We start from the raw sequence: 23,479 nt of genomic DNA on the forward strand, positions 1-23,479 counted from the left end.
ACCTTAGATTTTGCTACCATTTGATTCTATTGCCTTTCTCACATGGAACCTTGTAAAGTAATAACTCACTATTCTTTACCTTATGGTCTTACAGAATCATGGAATCTGTCCTGCATGGCAATTTCTTTGCCTACATTCCTGACTGATTGTTACTTATTCAGGTCCACATTGAATACTAATGTTCTAAAAAATGTAGGCTGTTCTGTTGTTTTCTGTAATGAATATGCTTTGAGAAATTCTGATTCCACAGAAGCTAAGATTGGGTCTGGGGTGGGAAACGGGTTCTGTGGTCAAATAACATGGGAAATGCTGCATTAAACAAAGTTAAACAGGTTTCTTTACTGCAGGACTTCTCAGAACCTTTAATATGCTAATGTGCATTGTGAATCTCCAAGATGGGGATATGATATGCAGCATTCTTGAATACTTCTAATGACAGGGAGCCCACTACCTCATAAGGTAACCCATTCCTTTTTTGTACAGCTCTAATCCTTAGTCCTTCTTTATATTGATCTGAACTCTATCTCTCATGACTTTGCTTCTACTAAGTATGATATTGATTGGTTATGCTGGGACATGTTCCTGTGTCACTCTTTCTTTGGTCTATATTTATTATAAGCTTCTGGCCAGGCTTGCCTGAACAGCCCTCCACCCCCAAATCATTCAGTGACCTTTCAGTACACGTGGCAACCAGTTCTAAAGTCTCAGACACTGCATCACTGTGCTTTTGTGCACCACTCTCCAACCTTCATTTTAAATTTCTATAAACTCTAAATTTTACTTCAGTGTTCCCCTTGTTTGGTGAGGTTGGCATTTTAATAGGCATGCTTTCCTTCCCTGCAGAAAGATAGGGAATAGAAGAATGGGAATGTGCAGGCAGCCTGTGTCCCAGAAGCTGAGTTTGGCCTATACTTTGGGATGAGCCTGATGTGGGAAGAGGTGTAGCCTCTAAGGAGAATGTTGTGGGAATTCCTGCCTTGACCCAGTGCTATGAGCTCTAGACATTGTCTTTAGAAAAATAAATGACCTATTCTCTTTCCAGTAAACCGAGACAAATGGAGATAATTTAACAGATAAAAAACATCATTTATTAATAGTAAACAACAGTAACTCTTCAATCTAATAGTTTGGAAATACCCAGCTACTAGCTCCAGTGGTTTAGGGAACAGCCTGGTCAGAGTCCTAGAATAGGCAGCCTCTAAAGTCAGAGTTGTCAAGTTTTATGAGGGATATTTTTTGTTGACTTGAGGAGTGTCACCAAAGAAAGAGCACTCTGAAATAATTCAGAATATATTGAAAATTTACAGAATAATAAGGAAAAATTAGATTTCTTAATATTTTTTGATTCATGTTAATAATACTTAAAACTTTAACAAATGCTACTAAAAGGCCCTTTTAGTTTTGCATTCATGGTAATTTTTAGCACTATTGGTTAATCATCAAAGATATTATTGTATCTCATTGCATATTAAATATATTATAAAAAATTGAAGCCTGATAATTCAATTTTGAGAGCAGGGCAAAATAAAAGGGATATATAAATTTGTATCTGCTTTTTCCTATTTAAAATAGTAAACAAAAAATGTCTGTGAATATTGATCAGACACAGGGACATTTGTATATGTAGGAAATGCGTGGTGTAGAGAACACAGAAATCTTTTTAGGGACAGTTTGGGAGCACACTATGTCATGAACTTATTAAAGTAACTCTTGGTTGATGTGTCAGATTTGGCTAGGAAAAGAAGTCTTGTTAATTTCGTAGCAAAGTATTTCTTAGCAGTAGAAGGGGTTTAGAGCTTCCCTGCAAGTCTTAGCAGAAGGCCCAGAGGTTGTACAGCTTCATGCAAGAGCGGTAACAGCCTCATTAGAGAATTTGAGAAGTTTTTTAGATTTTATTTTTTCATTTTTAAGTTATTTGTATTAGTTTGGGTGTATGAGTGTTTTGTGTGCATGTACATCTGTACACCAAATGCATTCCTGCTGTGTGAGGACGTGATGAGCCTCCGTGTGGATGCTGGGAATGAAACCTGGGTCCTGACTCAACCACTGAGCCTAGTCTACAGTGTGAGAATTTAGTAAGTTTTATCAAAGTTAAAACTTGAAGAAGTATGTCAATATCTCAAAACTTGATGGCTCACCAAAAAAAAAAAAAAAAAAACCCTTTTCTGAGACCTTCTCTTGATTCAACCCTCATAACAGTTCTACCTTAGGTAACATGAGCCCCATTTCCCAGAGGATAATGAATGAATGGCTTTGTTTTGTTCTAGGGGGAGGCAGTAAATGGTCCTTCTCCATCTAGCTGCCCTTTTTTGAGTAAGATCTGCTTATTGTTTTGTTAGGCTTTTTTGTACAAGTGTCTGTGCATGTATGTGTATTTGTGTGTGTTTTGAAACAACACCTCTTACAGTCCACTTTGGCCTTGAACTTACTGAGTAGCTAAAGATAACCTTGAACTCCTGATTCTTGTGCCTTCACCTCCCAAATGTTACAATAGCATGTACCCTGCCATCTGACTGTTTTCTGGTTTATTTTGCATTGTAGCTCGAGTGGCTATTAGGTTACCTGGGGCTTTAGTGTGTACTGCATTGAAGGCAGAAGGTTGGTATGTTGTGCTAGGCAGGATGCCCTCAGTGATGGAGGTATGCAGAGATGTTAGATAGAAAGTTTCTGTTACTATCTTGTGAATTTGCTTATAGTCACCTTTCAGTAACTAATTTGTTATATATATACACATACACCTTATTAGAATTGGACAAATATCATAAGTTATCTCTCATACCTTTGGGGGCTGATGAGATGGCTTAGCAGGTAAAGGCCCTTGCCACCATGCCTGAGGATATGTGTGATCCCTAGAACCCACATGGTAAAAAGAAACAATATCTTCACATTGTCCTCTGAACTCCACAAATACTCCATGTCATGTGTGCCCCTCCCAGTAAAAAAATGTTATTTTAAAAATGTTTAAAAAGTAATACTGTCTTGTGAAGCTGCAGACTGTCTTTAAATAGTGTTTACATGATGCTGCATGCACTAAGATCCCCATGTATTTTAAAGGCTCCAATATGTGTGCCTTGTGTTTGAAAATTATGTCTTCTGTATTTTAACTGTTATGTATCTCTTAAAACAATTGTCCAGAAAGAGACCTTTCTGATGAAGGATTTCAAAATCATCTTCCAGCCCTCGTAAGTTTCTCTGTGACCACTCATGATCTTTTTTTTAACTCTTCAGTCTTATATGAAACAAAATACATAATTGGCATTTAAATGCCTTTGTATATCTCTAGTAAGAGGACAACACCCGGATGGAGGAAGTGAAAGCTGTGAGCTCCTCAATAGCTTGACTAGCAGGTTTATTATTCGAGGCATGCTTTGACATTTAGAGTCTCCAGGTTAAAACCTTGTTTTTACTCTGTAACTCTTCCACACTACCTCCTCCCCTCCCCCTTCTCACTACTCTACCTTCCCTTCCTCCTTCAGCTCTTTCTTTCTCTCTCTCTCTTTCTTTCTTCCTTCCTTCCTTCCTTCCTTCCTTCCTTCCTTCCTTCCTTCCTTCTTTCCCTCCCTCCCTCCCTCCCTCCCTCCTTCCTTCCTTCCTTCCTTCCTTCTCTGAGACAGGATATCCTGTAGCCTAGGCTGGACCCAGAGTCGCCATATAGCTCAGAGGCTGGCCTTGGCCTTCAGTCTCCACCTCTTGAGTGCTGTGATCACAGGAGTGTGTCACCATATTCAGCTACTTTTTTTCTGTTGAGGTTATTTGTTTTGTTTTATTTTATTTTTGTGGGTTTTTTTCCTTTCATGTTATAAAAGGTCCTGATGTTTTATTAATTCTCATTTATTTTTTCTCAGTTGAAAGGAGATATGCATTGTCTATGGTAACATTTGAAAATACTGACACTCCCAAAAGAAGAAAGTTTAGTAGCTCTTTATCCTTTCACCCACAAATGGCTTTTAGCAGATTATGAAGTACCATCAGACCCACCCTAGGCAGTTTAGAGTTTATTATTATGCATCTTGATTATTACAGGCAAAACCTACCTTCTTAAATGTATGTTTCTGTCATTAGTACAGATGGGTGCCTCAAAGTCAGTGGTCAGTCTGTCAAAAGATTGTTACTAGTATATTCATGTTAATATTGTTTCATTAAGGATTCTCATTCATGTGTGACAAGTACTTTGACTGAATTCGCACTTTTTGCTGATCATTCTTATGTCTTGTGAGAATTGGTTTTGTTACAGTTTTGTTAATTAACGTGTGGCAGCCCTGACTGTATGAACAGGGTTAACCTGCTGTGGTGGATACTGTAAGTTCTCCATGTCTGTGACCTGCTTGTTTCCAGAGTTAGAGTTCAGCTGAGCTCTGCTGAGGTGCGTCATCAACAGTGCAGTAGACTAAGCCTGGCTGAGTTTGAACATGCTGTTGCAGCAGGACTATCCTTCACATACAAAGAATTTTAGGAAATCTTTTTAGACACATTTCCCAATAGAACTTTGTAAAAATTAAGACCACATTTTTAAAACTATAATATAAACTGAGTATGGTAGATTACATTTATAATCCCAGCATTCAGGAGGCCAAGGTAGGAGGGATTGTGAGTTCAAGACCAGGCTGAGCTCTATAGGAGGTTGCAAATGTACATGACCATAGCAGTCTTGCTCTACGTGAGTTACTAATGATTCTGATATTTATTATAATTCCAAACAGTTTTTAGGCTAGTAAGTGGCTGAAATTCATGATTGCCTCCTTTTAAAAATTATTTCCCCTAAATATCCTGCCTGTATGAATTTTTATGATTACCAGTAAATCTTTGCCAGCTTCTAGAGATGTAACTTTGAAAGAATTTTGCACTTCGAGAATTCAATCTTTTTTAGGTTAGAATATTCTGATTTTACATAACATAGTGTATAAACCCTAGAGGAGAGATTGTCATTGATGTTTTAAGCCCAGAGAGATTAAGTAAATATAATGAAAACTAAAAAACCTAAGAATATATTTTCTAGCTAACAATTCCATCAAGCTCTGTGAGCTTAATCTTACAAAGGCTCTGAGATGCCCAGCTGATGAGGACTGTCTGTGCCTAAGTGGTTGCTGGGCAGCCTGATGGCTGTGAGTCTTGTAGTCAAGTACTAGTTTTCCTTCCTCAGTGTCAAAAGGCAATGCTAGCCACAGTTTTTATAGGTACAAGGAAGAAAATATATTTTTATTAAAGTTTAAATTTATTCAGACAAAAAAATTCTTTGCTTTAATAACCCCAAATCATGGTCACATTTAAGAAAAAAAATTTTAAAGAAAAATGAACCATTTCGTTAAGCTTCAGTAGTGCTGGTGTAGGACAGGAAAGTGAGACTGGGTGTCCCATTTACGGCCATTCATTCAGACTTTTGACATCTCCACATACAGTTACACCTGTGATGTGTGAGTGAGAGTGCGATCAAATTAAAATGCACCTCCCGGCCCCCATGGTGGGAGTCTGGGAACTCCCCAGGCCATTCTGATTTTAAAGTGCTTTACATGGTTCGTGTGTTGTGGATGATGTCAGTCTCCCCTGCTAGTTCTCATCTGATGGAAGTGGTCCTTCAGCTACCTGTCCTCAGTGCCGAGCACACAGATGGTGTTCATGTTTCCTCGACTATTTCTTTTGCTGTTGTATTCCTTTTTTTTTTTTTTTTTAAGTTATTTGAAATGTTCTATAGATGAGTGCCCAAAAGAAGAAAACCCAGAAAGTTTTGGTACTCAATTATTTTTAAAAAGTCCTTTGGGGATACTCCTTTTTTATGTTACAAAATGTAATATTTATAATTTAATTATTTTGACAAAAATTTTCTTTATTCCCAACACAATGATCCCAAACATTTTATGATCTCTACAGCTGCAGCAACAAGAGGAGCTTGTAATTTTCAACGGAGGCTGAAGACACTGTAGAATTAGCAGACATAAGAGAGCGTGGAGAAGGCAGAGGATGGAGTTGCAGACTCTACAGGAAGCTCTTAAAGTGGAAATTCAGGTTCACCAGGTATGTTGTGTGGTCGGCTATGATGCATACTGCATTGCTAATGATTTGCTAATGAGACCGGCCCAGTTCTGCTTTTGGTCAGGTTATGCGATCATTCTAAGACTTACCCAAGGACCACGGCATTTGCCCAGTCACTTTTCCACAGTTGTACTCAGTATTGCCTTTAAGAACTTGAATAGGATAGTCCTGATATCTTTTCCAGAAAAAGAGGACTGGAAATATTTTTTTCATATCCTAAAGGTATTTGAAAAAGAAAGAATTAAAGAATTATTTTTTGCTATATTTCTGTCCAGTTTGAAGGCCTTCTGTACACAAGATACCTTCTTTGCATGTTCTGTTTTTTATTTACTTTTGCTCTTTTGACAGGGCCTCAGATTGGCCCCGAACTCCCCATGTAAACTACATTGACTTTGAACTTGTACTGTTCCTCATGCCTCTGCTTCCCCAGTGCTGCCTTTCCTCACTTCACTGTGGTAAGAATGAGATGTATACTTACTACACACACCAACACCTGTGCTCATCCCTGACTCACCTCTGTGCCTCCTTGCTCTCTTTTTTATTTATTTTTTTGGTGATTTCAATCTTTGGTAAAGAAAATTTGGTTGCTGTTGTCAATATTTAAAACGTTCTAATCCTTATATTTTAACCTCAGATAAAAATAAATAAACCTTTGAAGCATATGATTATAAAATGTATATATACATTTATACAATTGTTTCTAAAGTATAACAACATAATAAAACACTTAATATATTTTAATTTGTATATGTTAATATGGAAATATGTAAAAATAAACATATAATTATACTCAAGACTGAAAACCACCCATAAATAGCTAAATCGTTAACATTTACTGCATAAACAGACTATCGCTGTTTGTTTCATTTTCTTGATATCAGCTGGGCATTAGATTTAAAGCACATAAATAAACATACTTGTATATAATCCTTGGTATTCAAAGTAATAAATGATGGGTTGGGTACTTTTGACCATGTAACATGGTCTTGTAATATGGGGATGAAATGGATGCATGAAGGAACCAATCTCTGTGTGATATTTTGGTCTGAACCCAGAGCTTCCTACATGTCAGTGAGTGCTCTGCCACTGAGCTGTATTTCCAGTTAGAGTAGACTTTAGTTTTAGGGTCTCACCTCAAACGATCTTTAGTCTTCCTGTTGCAACTTTCTAAGTTCAGAGTTTTATAACTTTGAGCTACCACATATACATTACTTGTTAAAAGTGTTTTTAAAGTATAATAGTTTCTCTTTTTTCTTGTATGAGCTAGTACAGTATTGATTTCTGAACACATGTGCACACCCACACACATACACACACACACTTGGACTTCTGATAATTGCTGGGTTTGCCTATTGCCTCAGAATTAGTGTGGATTAGGATCTACAGGAAAGCTTCAAAGTTGTGCTGTGTGCGTGTACGTGTGCTTGTGCATGTGTGTGTGTGTTTTGTTGTTGTTGTTGTTTTCCACATGGGACTCTTTGTTTGAAAGTCCCTGCTGCTGCTTTGAACCTGGTAGATCCTGTGCTCAATAGTATGTGTACGGCATGCATATGCACTACATGCGTGCCTGGTGTCTGTGGAGGCCAGAGAGGGCTATCAGATTCCCTGGACCTGGAGTACAAAGGGATATATATAGGGGTGCTGGGAATTGAACCTGCATCCTCTGAGAAAGTAGCCAGGTTTTTAAACCACTGAGCCATCCAGTCCCTGGATTAAAATATTTTAACATAGAGGAATATTGGATCCAGTTCAGGACAATGACACGTAACACAACTTAAATTCAAAATTGTTTAAAGCTGGTGTCTCTAGTAGGTTTTGGGAATATAGTATCAATTTGAAATCTGTGTGAATCAAAGTTAATTGTATGGTGGTATATGTGATTTCTATAGTTTTTTTTTTCCTCTTAAGAAAATTTGGAATGCAGTTTATATTCTTTTAATTCCTCATAAGATACATGTCCCAAATAAATATTTATTGAACAAATTTTTTGTAGTTGAACTTTAAAAATATTATCTTATTTCATAATTTGGAAGATAAATGAATGATTATTAAAAATGTAGCCTTTGCTATGATGTATTAAAGTCCAATTACCATTTATAATTAGAGTCATATTCTAGGTATTTTATATATTATATTCTAGGTATATTTTATACATTATATTCTAGTATATTTTATATAATATATTCTATATATTTTATACATATATTCTAGGTATTTTAAACATCAAATATTAGCTGTCAGTCTGTTTCTCTATATATTTAGCCATTTAAGTATAAAGTTATAGCCTTTTAAATTAAATATTTAGTTAAATATTTTGTATTTTATGTATGCATGTGTGTGCACTTGAATATGTGTTACACACACTGTGTGCATGCAGTGCTCTACTAGACCTTCAGACAGTGTCAGATCCGTGAAACTGAGTTATAGGCAGTTGTAAGCTACCTGATGTGGGAGGTAGGAATCAAACCTGGGTCCTCTGCAAGAATAACAAATAATCTTAACTGTTGAGCCATCTCTTCAGCCCCCAAATTATAGTCTTAAAGTCATCTTTAATTACTGTGCTTTATTTGTGGAGTTTGCATGCTGAGAAATACATTTTAAACTATTTATTATGGTGTGTTGTGTGCATACATGGTGCTTGCTTGAGGGCATACATGCCATGGTGCATGTGTGGAGGACAGAAGACAACTTTGTAGAGTTGTTTTTTTTCAACTTTATGAGTTCCAAGCTTGCTCTGTGTGGTTGTGTGTGTGTGTGTGTGTGTGTGTGTGTGTGTGCCCCTACACTGGGCAAGAGTAGACCCTGGATATCTTTCTCTATCACTATATGACTTATTTTTTGAGACAGAGTCTCTGACAGAACCTCAGGCTCACTGATATCTAGACTGGCTGAGCCCTGAGATCCCAGGGTCCTTCTATTTCTATGTCTCAGCTCTAGAGTTACAGGTGTGTCACAACATACCTAGCCTTTTCATGAGTGTCAGGGATCCAGACTCAGGACTTAGGCAGCACTGTATTGACTGAGCCATCTCCTTAGTCCCTTATTTTCCTAGTTTTTTGGGGAAAAAATCGTGGTAAATCCAAGTGATTCTGAAAACTGTGGTGTTGTTGTGATTGGCTGTTGGGTGATGATGTGTGTAATTCTTGAACATGAGACACTCAGGAAGACCAGAGATGATGCCAAAGCATGAGTCCTGGTTACTGGGTGGAATGATTGCAAGAGTAGACTTTGAACTACATGTTAAAACAAAAGCTATCTTTTGATGCATTTCTAGTTTGGGAATTAAATTAGGTAAAAGTCAAGCTTTTAAGGTAAAAAAATATGTTAAGAAGTTGCCTAGTGTTGCTGTTTGAAGTTTAGTTCTTTTTGTTTCTGCATGTGTGGGCAGATGCACCAATATGTATATAGTTTATGGTCAATAAATACTTATGTTATAATGGCCATTTCTGGGGGGGAGGGCTATACCTCCATTTGGTTGATTTTGTGTGCACCTTTGTGTATGTGTGTGTGTATGTATGTGTGTGAAAGAGAGAGAGAGAGACACACACACACACATACACAGAGAGAGAGAGAAAGAGAGAGAGAGAGAGAGAGAGAGAGAGAGAGAGAATGTATTAACTCCATATGGAATTAAACTAGTATAAAGAAAACACAAGTAAACAAACTAACAAACTTTCTGTAAAGGCCAGATGGTAAAATGTATTAGACTGCAGGTCGTTTATAATCTGTGTGGCTGCTCTGCTGTGTACTGAGCAGGTAGACCAGCCACAGACAGTGTATAAACAAATGGGAATGGCTCAGTTTCATAAGACTTTATTTAGGAAACAGGTGGTGATCTGGATTTGGTGACATGGCTGTTGTTTTCTTATCTTTGACAGAATATAGATTATGAAAAATGGCAGCAATCACTCAGTGGAAAGTAACTTTGATAACTCAATTCCAGTTTAAAGTCACTTGGGAAATGGATGGTCTAGTGAGCGCCTCATCCTGTCTTGTCTGTATGAAATGTAGTTTAACTGGTCATACATAGAAAACATTCATTTCCTGCAGACATGGATCTTACCAGTCAGCTTTTAAATTCTAGAGTCATGAACTACATCATCACTCAGAGGTTAAGAACACTTACTGCTTTTGCAAAGGACCCAGGTTTGATTCCCAAATGGTTGGAGCATCCACATGGAGGTTTATAACCATCTGTAACAACAGTTCTAGTGGATCTGTCACCCACCTCTGACATCTGAGAGTGACAGGCATGCACATGGTACAAACTTTGAAGTATAAGACCAAGCACATACAAACATGTAGGCAAAAACTTATATACGTTAAATAAATAGCAATTTGAAAGAAATCCAGTGACATGGAAGAAAACCTCTTTTAACCCCTAAAACGACTTTGCAGATAATAGTCAGTTCTGTGGTAACCAAATCAAAAAGGAGAGCCAGACTATTGTTTATTTTTTGAGTATTACTGCACTTACTCATTTCACGTGTATGAGAGTTTGTGTGTCCCAGCACACCTGTAGCCGTCAGAGGACATCTCTGTGGAGTTGGCTCTCTGTTCCCATGAGTTGTTTTATAGGGACAGAGCTAGAGGTTAGAAATAATCTTTACCCACTCAGCTGTCTTGCCAGCCCAAATAAGCTCTTAAGTGTGGCTAGATTTGTAAGGATGTAGTTGATGCTTTACTGTACAGATCTAGATGAGGTTACTAAAGGGCTAGTCTTCTCAACCATGAAGCATAATTTCAGCATGCACACTTTATGCATTTGACAACCTCAGCTATCCAGAATGTATTTTAGTACCAGGAAGAAAGACTTTTGTCCAGTTAGAATAAGTGTCATTTTAGTCACTAAGCAATTCTTGGGCTATTACAACCTGTTCACTTGTTTTAAAATTGGGCCAGTGTGTATCTCAGCAGATCTGATGTAGCAAAGTTAGGTTGGGGTTCATTGCTTTTAAAGAGAATCACACTAACAGCAGGATCTGTTAGTTGACTGCTTGACAACTAAAATTAAAGGGTTGGCAAGATGGCTAAGTGAATAGAGGTCATGCCACTAAGCCCTAAGACCTGATTTTAATTCCCAGGACCCATATGATGGAAAGAGAACCAGCATCTGAAGGTGGTCTGACTTCCACATGTGCACCATAGCACATGTGTACATAAACTACAAACAAAAATGTAATAAAACAACTAAACTAAAAATGAGGAGTCATTTCAACAGTGGTTTGAGGCATTTAGCAAATCATATGGTTCGTAGTCCATTGTTTGTATATTAATCCATATGATCACACCTCAAATTATAAGACCTTGGCCTTTACTTAATAAAGTAGATGAGTTTGTTATGTATTTTAGATTTTATTTTATAACAGTATTTTAACAGTGCATTGTCACCCAAAGAATATGACAACTGGCTGGGCAGTGGTGGCGCATACCTTTAATCCCAGCACTTGGGAGGCAGAGGCAGGTGGATTTCTGAGTTAGAGGCCAGCCTGGTCTACAGAGTGAGTTCTAGGACAGCCAGGGCTACAGAGAAACCCTGTCTCAAAAAAAAAACAAAAAACAAAAAACAAACAAACAAAAAAAAAGAAGCTCCTTCTGTAAGATCCAAACCAATAGGCCTGCCAAACCTGTACTTTACTGTTTTCAAACAGCCCTGTTTTATATGGGTACAGCTTCTTTCCAGACCTTGTCTGGTGTTTTGAGACAGGGTCTCACTATGTATGTAGCTCTGGCTGTCTTAGAACTCATTATGTAGATCCCAAACACACAAAGATCTGTCTGCCTCCTGTGTGCTGGGATTAAAGGCATGCACCACTATGCCTGGTCTACATCCTGCTTATTTAAATTTCAGAAGTCACTGTCCTCCTCCACATTAACAAAGCAGATACTTTTTCATTTCAAATATAAAGAGATAATTGATTCTTCTTTTACAAAGAGTGCTTCATTAGCCTTTTATAGACATCATCAAAATTTTTGGTTTATTTTTTGGTGATAATGAGAGAGAGGAGAGAGAGAGAGAGAGAGAGAGAGAGAGAGAGAGAGAGAGAGAGAGGGGGAAGAGAGAGAGAGAGCGAGCGCTTGTGTGTGTGTGTGTGTGTGTGTGTGTGTGTGTGTGTGTGTACATAAGCCTAAGTAGCCATAGGAGTTACTGTGTGAGACTGACAGATCTTTTTCTCTCTTTATTATCAGAAACTGGTTGCTCAAATGAAGCAGGATCCGCAGGTAAAAAAATCCGGTTGTTATGAACTTAATTTTTAAATGTAAAAAGAATTGAAGATAACAATAAACTGTTATTAACAATAACAATAAAATGCATGTGTTAGTGAAATTAAAAATACACTTTGATCCCAAACAGCGTATATGTTGATATTCATGTTTTATGGGTTTAAATAAAGTCCAGTTGTAGAGTAAGATTGCAGCTGCTTCAGTCTTGTTACTATTGTTTCACTTTTTTGTTACTTTTTGTGAGTATCTGTGAAAACCAACCAAACAAAAAACAAAAAATGAGGTTTAACAGACTTTATATAGCTTGAATATCTTTCTTCAGAAAACTACTTTTGAGACCCTAGTCTGGCTTCAAACTCTTCTCTCTGCTTGACCCTCCCAAACACTGAGATTATAGCCTTGCCTCCATACCTGGTATAGATTTAATTCACACCATCAGAATTAGAGTTTACCAGGTTTTTAAAGTCTCAAACTTACTGAAGTCCCTCCAAATCATTTTTAATTGTGTGCAGTTTATTGGTAAGACACCTGAGTACTGGATTTGCAGCATTCACAGTAAAAATTTTAGAATAATTTTTTTAAAAATATTTGAAATTTATATTTTATTTTGTATTTTGTTTTGGGACAAGGTCTCATGTTCCAGAATAGCTGCGAATTTCTTATGTAGCCAGAAATGGCCTTGGTCTTCTAACCCTTCTTCCTCCAGCTCTCAATGCTGAGGTTATAGGAACGTGCCATCATACCTGGCTTTGAAAGTTTTAATCTTTAAAAGAACCTGTAAAGAGGGTTTCAGACATATCTTATATGATAATCTATAAACTGTTAAATTTACTTTTATAGTAGTTTTGACTTGGACATTTTATTCTTTTATAAAGAAATCTTCCCCCAAAGTTACCTTGCCCTCCAGTATTTATTTTTCAGTAGTGACTTCTTGGCACCCATTAACAGTGGGATACATGCCTCTCTATAAAGTAAAATAAATCCCTGAAAAGTAGTACTGATGCAGATTGATTTTTTTGAAGTAGGAAATAATTATTCATCCTGATAAATTAAGGACTTGGTGGTCTGACAACTGCATTTTAATACGATGCACTAACTCCGAGACCTGGTCATTGTGGCTTACATTTATTCCTGTGTGACAATCTGCCTTCCATGAGAAACATCCCTGTTTGCATTTTTATTTTCTTTTTAGTGTATTCACAATTTAAATTGAATTTAGGGGACCAAGTGGCATCAGATTGCTAGGTCCTTTATATTTAATGTGGTGATCTATATTGTCAGGAACTGAAGTGTTCTCAGTTCTGTTAGTTCATGGTCATAGAACAGCAAATTCTTAACCTGGAAAGTCTGAGGGTCAGTAACTTACTGGAGAACAGTTTAAGTGACCTCAGAGAAGCCTAATGTTCGATACACCTGTGAATCCCAAATGAGTACAGGAGAGAATATGTGCCCCAGCCCTGACAGACCAGGCAAGGAAATGAAGAGGCTGTTTATGAAACAAGTAAGTAATGTCACTGGGGTGACATTCAGGCTTTCTGCTATGGTAAACATTTGAAAACTTTAATATTCCCCCTCCCTCCCCACCCCCTACTCCCCCAGAAAAGGTAAACGTGCTCAGTGTATTTCATCTAAAATAGTACTCGTTTCAATTCCTAGAATTTCAGCATGTTGATTTGAATGACGTGCTGTTCAGGCAGTTACAGTGCTGACAGCTTCCCAAATCTAGGCTAAAATAACAAATGTACTTTTCTAAATAAGAGAGAGGACAAGTAGAGAAAAGCCTCTTATCTTTGTTGATAATGCCGCTAAGCAGCGGGGTATGCATACTTTAACCTCCATTTTCCTGTTTTTGTCTGATTAGTAGAGCTTTAGACCTTCTGTCAACTGATACTTTCTATAAAGAATAACAATATCTTAGGAGAAAGGTACTAATAGAGTGCAGGATCAGAAAGTGTAAAACTTCCTATAATTCAATACGGTTATGAGGAAACTGCCCCTTTTGTATTAAGGGTTGATGTTATGCTTATAATTTAGTGCATAGAAAATTTGATAGCTAAAGCTTGCTTCGTCACTTGTAATGCAGTATGCAAGTCTTCCCGATACTATTATGTTAACAAATGAATATCTTTCTCACAGATATTTTTTCTTTCCAATCAGAATGCTGACTTAAAGAAACAGCTTCATGAACTCCAAGCCAAAATCACAGCTTTGAGTGAGAAACAGGTAGGGGAAGGCGGGGACATATTTTTAACATTGTGTTCTAAAGATATGTGTGCTTGAGGCTTCTAAGAGGGCTGCTGGTTTTTTTTTTTTTTTTTTTTTTTTTTTTTTTTAATGTGTGAAAATAAGTGTGGGCAGCCAGACTCAGTTTAATTTTGCTTGAGCTGTTTATCTATTTTTATTTTTGGTTGAAATCAGTCTCTAGAGTATCCTATGAGTATATGCTACTGGCAGGTACCTAAAAGCAGTGTAGCAGGTTGCTGTTAACTGTGTTAATTAAACTGCAGTTTACCCATAGGCGAAGGGACAGAGAAAGTTAGTGGGAGTGTGTGGTATGGAGTCCTGCAGTGGCAGTGTCTTCTTACCTGTTGTGAAGGTTTGAGCTGACATTTAACTTATGGTTTGCTCTCTATGTAGGTCTCCTGTTCTCAGTGTTGTCAGACTTTTATGCTAATCTTCATCAGATGCTAACCTACTATTTGAAAACTCTTTGATGGGAATTCCTAGACTTTATGTAGGGCAAGAGAGGAACATCTTATATTTTGTATAAGGAAAGTGCTGCTGGTACTTTTTGTAGAGTGGCTTCCACTTTACCAGCTGAGACATTTCCTGCCACCAGGTGGAGTGTGACAGTTGACAGTGCTGTGAGTTCTGCCTGTGGTAGTCTGAGGAGCATCCCCTGTCTTCTTCCCTCACTCCTTCCCTCCAGTGTAAAGTACAGTTTCTGTCTTGGAGTAAGGAACAGATACCAGTTGAGAGTTCTGTGCTACTGAAACTTTACTGAAGAGTCGATAAAACGATTTTTAGTAACTTTGAGTTTTATGTTGTTGTCTAAACAATAGCAACATTTTTTTTCCCTGCAGATTTTTGATTGTGTTTTTCATTTCACTGAAGGGAGAAATAAATTTTGAGAACCACAGATGAGATAATCTTCTAAGCTGAGTGAACCACCCTTTTTTGATTCTTCTCTCTTTAATGCTTTCCAATCTTGTCTCCACAGACAGGAGGTATTTTAGATTAGGAAGAGCCAGAGTAAAACTGGGAAGTGATAGGATGCAGAGACAGAGAGGAATTTGTAAGGAAAATGTAAGTAAACAGGACTTGTTAGTATGTGACTGAGTTCTCTAGATAGAAGCATGTTTGTGGCAGTCTGGCTTTAGAGCTCTCTAAGTTCTGAGCCTCCTTACAGTTGCAGAGTTTCTCTGACAAGATGCCAGCAAGTGAGTCACTTTTGCTGAGTTTCATGTAGCTGGCAGAGAGGTTGAAAATGATTAGTAGGATGGGGGTGGGGAATATCTTTGAAAGTTAAAAGAACTCAGGGCTGCATTTCAGAGAAATGGGCAATCACAGAAAAATTTACATTTATTTAAAAAATCTGTTTGTGATAATAACTTTGTGATAGGTTTGTGTCTTAATCACCATTCTATTGCTGTGAAGAGACACCATGACCAAGGAAAGCATTTAATTGGGGGCTTGTTTTACAGTATCAGAGGCTTAGTCCATTATCATCATGTCAAGGAGTATGGTGCTGGAGTAGTAGCAAAGAATTACATCTGATTTAGAGAGAGGGGGAGGGCAAAGGGAGGGAGGGAGGGAGAGACAGACACATATGTGCACATACACAAAGATAGAGAAATAGAGGGAGGGTGAAAAGAAAGGAGGGAGTGGGGAAAGGAAGAGAGATAAGCCTGTTGTTCCCCCCAGCGTGCCATGACACACTTCCTGCAGTAGGACCACACCTCCTTATCCTTCTAATCCTTTCAAAGAGCTCCACTCCCTGGTGACTAAGCATTTAAATATATGAGCCTTCAGGGGCCATTCTTATTCAAACCACCACAGTTTGGCTTCTTCTGAAACTTGTTAGTCCTCAACTGACCTCACTCAGACAATTGCAACTGCCTATTCATCTGCTGACAAAACCCTGACACTGCACTTACTAGATAGCTCTCTCTATGTAGCTTCAGGAAGACCTTAAGCTGAAATGCAGTCTTGCTGTTTTTGTGTTTGCTTAACTATAAAAGTGCTACCTTGATAGAATAGGGCAGGGCAGTGTTTAAGAAAGGAACAGCTGTCAAATGTGAATGCTGGCTTTCACTGACATTATTCCAACCAGAAACCTTGCTGTTGTTCATTAGACTATAATCTAAAAGAGTTTTATTTTATAATGAATTTCTAATGCTACCTGTTTGTTTTTCCTTGTCAGAAGACTACTTAAACTTTGACAAAACTTTTCCTTTCACTTTAGTAACTAAAATCTGAATTATCTTATTTACATGACTAATAGTTTAACTTACTATTACGTTGTTGTTGTGAGAAGAAATACAAAGCCTCTGAAGAGCCTTTCCTTCTCTTGTGGGGACAGAGCTTAGAGGCACTCAGAATGGTCTAGTTTGACATACTGTCCTAGACTTTCCTATAATACAGCCTCTAACAAACCTAGGCTGTCTCAAGCCCCTGGCAACAGGATTGTTTACCTTTATACCAAGAAGGTTGGGAAGGCTGCTAAATCTGCTTATGGTGTGTGCTCAGACAGACTTTGAGGGGGTTCATGCTGTGAGACCCAAAGTCCTGATATATTTTCTAAGACTAAGAAGCACATTATCAGGGCCTGTGGAGTTCCCTGTGTGCCAAGCATGTCCCTGACAGGATCAAACAAGCTTTCCTTGTTGAAAATCATTGTGAAGGTCTTGAAGGTACAAGCACAGAGTCAGAAAGCAAAATAAATATGCAGCTTTTTAAAGTAATAATAACAAAAAAAAACCTCTGAAAAACAATGTTACAGACTTAAGCCTTTGTCATATTTGCTTCCATTTTCTCTATATCCATTTGTATCTATTTGTAAAGATGATTGCACAAATAAAATATAAACATTTTCTTATTTTGCCTTATTAAAGAAATACAACATTGCAGATAGTTATAAATTCTTATAGTAGACATATTCATTCTTATTCATTAATACAACTTCAGTCTTTGATGGTTAACATTTGGGAAAAGATGGTCTTGGTGAGCATCCTCTATGGTAAAACTCAGTGAATTTCCTTGAATGTGTGCTTGGAAGTTTTTATTGCTTTCAAACTGTAACTTGAGGTTCATGAACAGAAATTCTAGGGTGGATTTAGAAGGCAGCTTCACCTGCAGGGATTCAATTTGTGTCTGATACTTTTAACTCAAAACATTCCTACACTCAGTTGGTTAAATAAACTATATGGTATGTAGTCAATTAAATCATGGCTTAGTGACATAGAATAGCCTCTACTCAGAGGCATTTATGACTTTATCTGCATTACAACCCCCTTTTTGTGTTTGCTCTGTGTATATGCCTATGTGGGCGTGCAAATGTGTGAGAAAACAAAAATATTGGGAGGTGGTATTTTACATATAGGTATTTCCCCCCCTAATTCTCCTGTGTGTATTTTCTGAAATCTCCATAGTATATATGCCTTATTTTTAACAGAGCGAATAAACAAACTTTTTTTTTTTTAAATGACATCCATTTCTGGTCTGTATGTGGAATAGTTAGCATTTGAAAACCTTGTGATGTTTTCATCATGATAGATGATCCCTCTAACCAGAGATTGCAATTGTCTTGAACCATAGTGGGGCAATGTGTGGAAACAGCCATTCATTTCCTCAACAGGATTCATACTGACAATTTATATCTGACAAATATGTGGTCCATGGCAGAATCCAGAGATTCGGATTCTGGAGCCAAAATGCTCAGTTGCTGTAGTGTTCTGTTTTAATTCTAATTTCTCATAGAAACAGCACCCTTTCTTCTCCCTTCCCCTTCCTCTTTCCTTTCCCCTTCCCCTTTCTTCTCTTCTTTTCTTTCTTTTTTCTCTCCTGGCAATTTTGGGGATGGAACCCTGGGCTTTGTACATGATAAGCAAGTGACTATTATAACAATATCCCTAGCCTAACAGTCAGTCTTAATATTCCAAAGTGTTGCTTGTCTCTAGGAGGATTTAGGCCCTAGTTGGTATTCATTCAAGGTGGTATTCCCTGCCTCAGTTTGACAGCCTGTCTCTCTGGGTTCATCTTACTGCTAAGAGTTGTTACTTCCTCTGAGCAGCGAACCCTAAAGCTTTTTTCTCCTTTATAACCTTTTTTAAGCCTTTTATTTTCTTTATAGTTAATGTTATTTACAGTCAGGTTTGTCTGTGAATGACTGAAACCCCCACATAAAGGTAGCTTAAACAGGCATATTTGTATTTCTGTGTCATCCAAGAACTCTGTAGTAGACTAGGCTGGAAAGAGTATTTGTACAGTGTCAGTGACCCAGGCACCTCCTGTTCTGTTGCTCTGCCATTCTCAGCGTGAAACTTCACATTAGAGTCCAAAATAGCAGCTCCATCTGGTGAGAAGGGGGAAATCAACAGAGAGGGAGCCCGTTATTTTTAAGGATGTTTACTGGAAGCTTTATGTACCACTTCCAGTTAAATATCCTTGATTTGAACAATCACATGGTCTCACTAGTTGCAGGGAAGACTGGGAAGTGTAGTTTATTTCTGGAGGCCATGGTCAGATAAATTTAGGCACTGTATACTGAAGCTAAATACAGTTTTACCCACTGTAGCATACCACAGTTTGTGATTACATATCTACTTAAAATTACTATTTTTAAAATGTCTTACTAAATGGTTTCAAGAACAGATTGCTGACAGTGGGAGTGGGGGTGTTTCTGATTCTTGTCTGCTCTTGGGACCCTTTTTCTCCTACTGGGTTGACTCTCCCAGCGTTGATATGAGGGAATGTGCCTGGTCTTATTGTAGTTTGTTGTGCCGTGTTTTATTGATGTCCCTGGGAGGCCTGCCCTTTTCTTGGGGGGAGATAGAGTGGTGTGGATCTGGGAGAGAGGGGAGAAATGGAGGACCAGGGAGGAGGGAGGCTGCAGTTGGGATGTATTAATGTGAGAGGAGACTGAATTAAAATATAGACAGGGAATTCGTTCCATTTCCTTCTTTATCCCTAGTATAGTACTTCTTGTAATATCATAGTATAGTACTACCATTTTGTTTTATTTGGAGAGAGCTACCCCATGCCACCATGTGTATGCAGAGGTTGAGATACTTTGTAGGAGTGGTTTTTACTAGTTTGTGAATTCTGGGCATCAAACTCAGGTTGTCAGACTTGTGTAACTTTAATTTTTTCAAAACCTACTTTGAAAGATGGTTCCTAAACTCTTTAACCTCTCTTGTAGCCCACCACTTACCAGAAGTAGTGGGAAAGAAATGATACAGGGGTGGGGGCGGGGGTGGGGGCGGGGGGTGGGGGGAGTGGATCTATTCAGGAAGTTTCTTTGGAGCAACTCTTGTCTGTGTTGTCTGGAAATTGGCAGTTCAGTTCACAGGTTAGTGGCAGCAGCTCTGTCTACTTGTAAACACTTCACATGCACCAGCAGTCCATTTTGGTAGAGTTGGGATAGCAAACACCAATCAGCAGCAGTGGCACTACCTAGCAGAAACAGCTAGGCCTCAGACTTGGCTTGAGTCATCAGGAGAGACCAGGAGGAGCGCCAGGAGAAGTTCTCAGCTTTGCCTGCCTCAGTGAAGCGAAGATCTGCAAAGACAAGAGACCAACAAGTGTTGCACAGCTAGCTCTATAAGCAAACCAAGCTCAGACTCCGTCACTGTGCTTTTTATACTCTCTCCAAACATCATGTGTCCTCCATGGGCCTTGCCCCAGCAGGTACATCTCTGTCTCAGCTGACATCACTTTGCAAATCAGCCGAGTCCATGGACGTGAGAAGAAACTGCAGCACATCACCAGAAGTTTTTCTCTCTATGGAGTCCTGACAAATAGAGCTCAACTACTCAGTGTAAGACAAATCAATACGTGTATGTTGTTAGCTAAAAATAGTTCATCATGTGTTCTTTCACGTGCTTGCTTTAACAGAACATCCTTCCTTCTGTGTCTGCTTCAGTGAAATGTTCCTTCACGAGTCTGCCTTCGTCTTTCACCTGTGTCCGGTTCAGGAAAACTCATTCACTTGTTTGTCCCAGCAAAACACCATCCAACACAACTGTCTTTCCAAAGAACCCTTAAGTTTCCACTTCAGCCGGGCGGTGGTGGCGCATGCCTTTAATCCCAGCACTTGGGAGGCAGAGGCAGGCGGATTTCTGAGTTCGAGGCCAGCCTGGTCCACAGAGTGAGTTCCAGGACAGCCCGGGCTACACAGAGAAACCCTGTCTCGAAAAACCAAAAAAAAAAAAAAAGAAGAAGAAGAAGTTTATAATATTTGGAGAGAGTAGTGTATACCACAGAAAAATATTTTGTATTTTCTGAACAGATTTTATCTGACTGATCTCTTCTGTTTACAGGTTTTTTTTTTTCAATTTTAAAGAGCAGTGTATCTTGATCTTTTGATTCAATATATTATGAATGTTTCTTGATTTTTGAGTGTTCCTTTGTTTGTTTGTTTTGAAAACAGGGTCTTACTACATTGCCCTGTAGGCAATTGACTATGTAGACCAGATAAGCCTTGAGGTCAGATTTACCTTTCCTGAGGGCTGCAATTTAAGGTGTGTGTCAGCACTTCTGTCTTTAAGTATTCTTTTAAAACATGATTTTTCACACCCTCATGTATTTGACTATTCACAATTTAAGACAGTTTCCCCAGTAATGATAGTTGTTTTTCCTTTTTTTTTTCTATTTTGAGTATCTTTACGATTAATTATTCTTATGTAAATTGTTTGTTACTCTGATTGCCTTAGATAAATTCCTAGATATGGACTTGGGTATAGTGACCAGCTCTTATCATAGCAGTTCTATATTACAAACTAGTTTTACTGAGTGGCTTATAATAATATACTAATTTTCACATTAGATCTACAGGTCTCTTAGAGTTTTCTTGATCCAGATGGCTTCAGCCAGATAGATCTGCTTTCATTTTTGGGTTGGCTGGGCCTGCCTCCATGATTGTAAATATGCTTATGATTACCTTAATATGTTTATTCTGAAGCTTAGCAGGAAGAGACTAAAGCTTCCTTCATAGTTTATCACTAGAGCACAAGGCCAAACTACTAAATTCATACTGAGACTCTGTTGGCATTAGACTGTTACCATCCTATGAGTCAAGTCAAGCCATGTGACCAGGCCTCACAAAATTAAATGATAAAAGATGGATGAAAATTTTAAAGCAACTGAAAATGATCCACAACTATATTTGGTCAAAGGCTATAAGAAAACTTTTATCAAATTAAAAATAAATAACGAGCTAGTCATGTGCTTTGTGTCTATAATGCAGACCAGGAGATTGAAGATTACTTCAAGTTCCAGGCAGGCCTGGACTACATAGTGAGTTCTACACTAGCCTGGGCTGAAAACAGGTGGGAAGAGAGATAAAGTAGCTTGTGTTTTCTTTCGTATAAAGAGTCTACTCACACAGAGAAAAGAACTGGAGTCAGGAGAGTGACCAACAGTAGGAGGAGAGGAAGGATGTAATCAAGTTGGGGCAGGTTGGATATGACTAAGGTGTGATGGTATATTCTTGTGTGAGAATGAGAGACTTGAAATTCATTGAGTGCTAACTAGGATTATTAATAAACAAGACATAGTAATTAAAAAACAAACAAACTTCTTTTTACTATTTATTTCCAAATAACCTCTAGAATGCTTTCCTATAGAAGGCACTCTGGGGGAACATTGTGCTGTATGTACCATGCAGATGGTGGACATGAGTCCATGCTTACCTGAATTTGGATGTTTCATGGAATGTGCTGTTTGCCATTCAGGAAATCTCAGAGATCTGCCCTTTAGTCTTAGTTTTTCTTTCCTTTCGGTCTTCTTTTTTTCCTTACTCTTTTTGGAAAAATAAAATCCTCTGTTGTCTGTGATCCTCTGATTTTTGTTTCTCTGACTCTGTTTAACTTATTCTGTCAGTTTATACAGACTGTTTTATTACAGTAGGTTAGGTACTTTTCTGGGTTTAACAAATAATTGGCAGGTATGGAGACATTTTCAATTGATTATTTTAGTAAAATACATTCCAAAGTCTTTGGAAAGATCTCTGTCTGCTGTAACTATGTTTCCTTTGTATTGTATGAGTCAGTTGTGGTGATGCACCCCTTTAATCCTAGCACTTGGCAGGTGGATCTCTGAGTTCAAGGTCAACATAGTGAGTTCCAGGCCAGCCAAGCTACTATAGTGAGACCCTGTCTCAAAAAAAACAACCAAACACACACACACACACACACACACACACACACACACACACACACACACAAAACCGAAAATCAATCCTATGCTTATAATAACATAATTTGAACCAACTCACTGTATTAATTGGCTTCATGCTACTATACTGAAATACCTGGGGTAATTAATAAAGAATTTTATAGGCTCAGAGTCCAAGAGCAGATGGCCCTGTCTGTGCTTTGACACTCTAGTAAAGTCCGAACATCCTAGCAGGAGCACGAGGCATTACAACCTGCTCTTATCATAAGGCAAGAAGCAGAGAGAGAATGAGACTGGGTCCTAGTGACGTCCAATAAGGCCCTACCTTCTGAAGACTCATATCAGCTTCCAATAGGGCTATTACCCTGAGGACCAGGCCTTTGCATGAGCCTTTTAGGTGCACTTTAGTTATCATGCCATGGATGGTAGTAGGTGACTTGACAATGGTGAGTAGATAGGAATAGACCTAGGAGTTTATTTCTAGTAGGATAGTGGTTAAAGTTTCATATTTAAACCATTTAGTGCATCTACTATCTTATGTATGGGAGGTTTGTACCTTTAGCAGTTAATGAACATGTGTCTGTTGAGTGCATCCAATCTGGGGAACATGAATTCTGTTTAGATAGGAATTGCTGCCTTTAGTTGTACCACACACTTATCTGTGTGACTCTTTCATCCTTGTGCGAAGCTTTGACTTCTAAGGAGCTAGAACAACCACATTTAACTCAGGCATGAGTGCATCTTTGTAGTACACACACTGGGACATTACCTTTCCGACGTAACCTTGACTGATGTCAGTATACTCTTCATTCAGTTCTAGGTAGTAAATTAC

The 23,479-nt window shown here is 38.2% G+C and overlaps 1 protein-coding gene across 25 annotated transcripts in view; it reads left to right on the plus strand.

Moving 5' to 3' along the window:
• Phf21a (PHD finger protein 21A) overlaps positions 1-23,479 on the plus strand; it is a 174,608-nt gene that overhangs the window by 30,087 nt on the left and 121,042 nt on the right. For 11 of the 25 annotated variants that reach the window (XM_076929284.1, XM_076929281.1, XM_076929269.1 and 8 more), the window contains 4 exons: positions 348-459; positions 5,866-6,009; positions 12,217-12,249; positions 14,389-14,475. In XM_076929284.1, coding sequence (XP_076785399.1) covers positions 5,956-6,009; positions 12,217-12,249; positions 14,389-14,475 — 174 coding nt within the window. In that variant the 5' untranslated portion in view covers positions 348-459; positions 5,866-5,955. Of the gene's footprint in view, positions 1-332; positions 460-5,865; positions 6,010-12,216; positions 12,250-14,388; positions 14,476-23,479 lie in introns of those variants that run through there. The other 14 variants (XM_034496761.2, XM_034496758.2, XM_034496757.2 and 11 more) reach the window with 5 other exon arrangements.

Source organism: Arvicanthis niloticus, chromosome 2, assembly GCF_011762505.2.
Source record: "Arvicanthis niloticus isolate mArvNil1 chromosome 2, mArvNil1.pat.X, whole genome shotgun sequence".
Taxonomy (NCBI): domain Eukaryota; kingdom Metazoa; phylum Chordata; class Mammalia; order Rodentia; family Muridae; genus Arvicanthis; species Arvicanthis niloticus.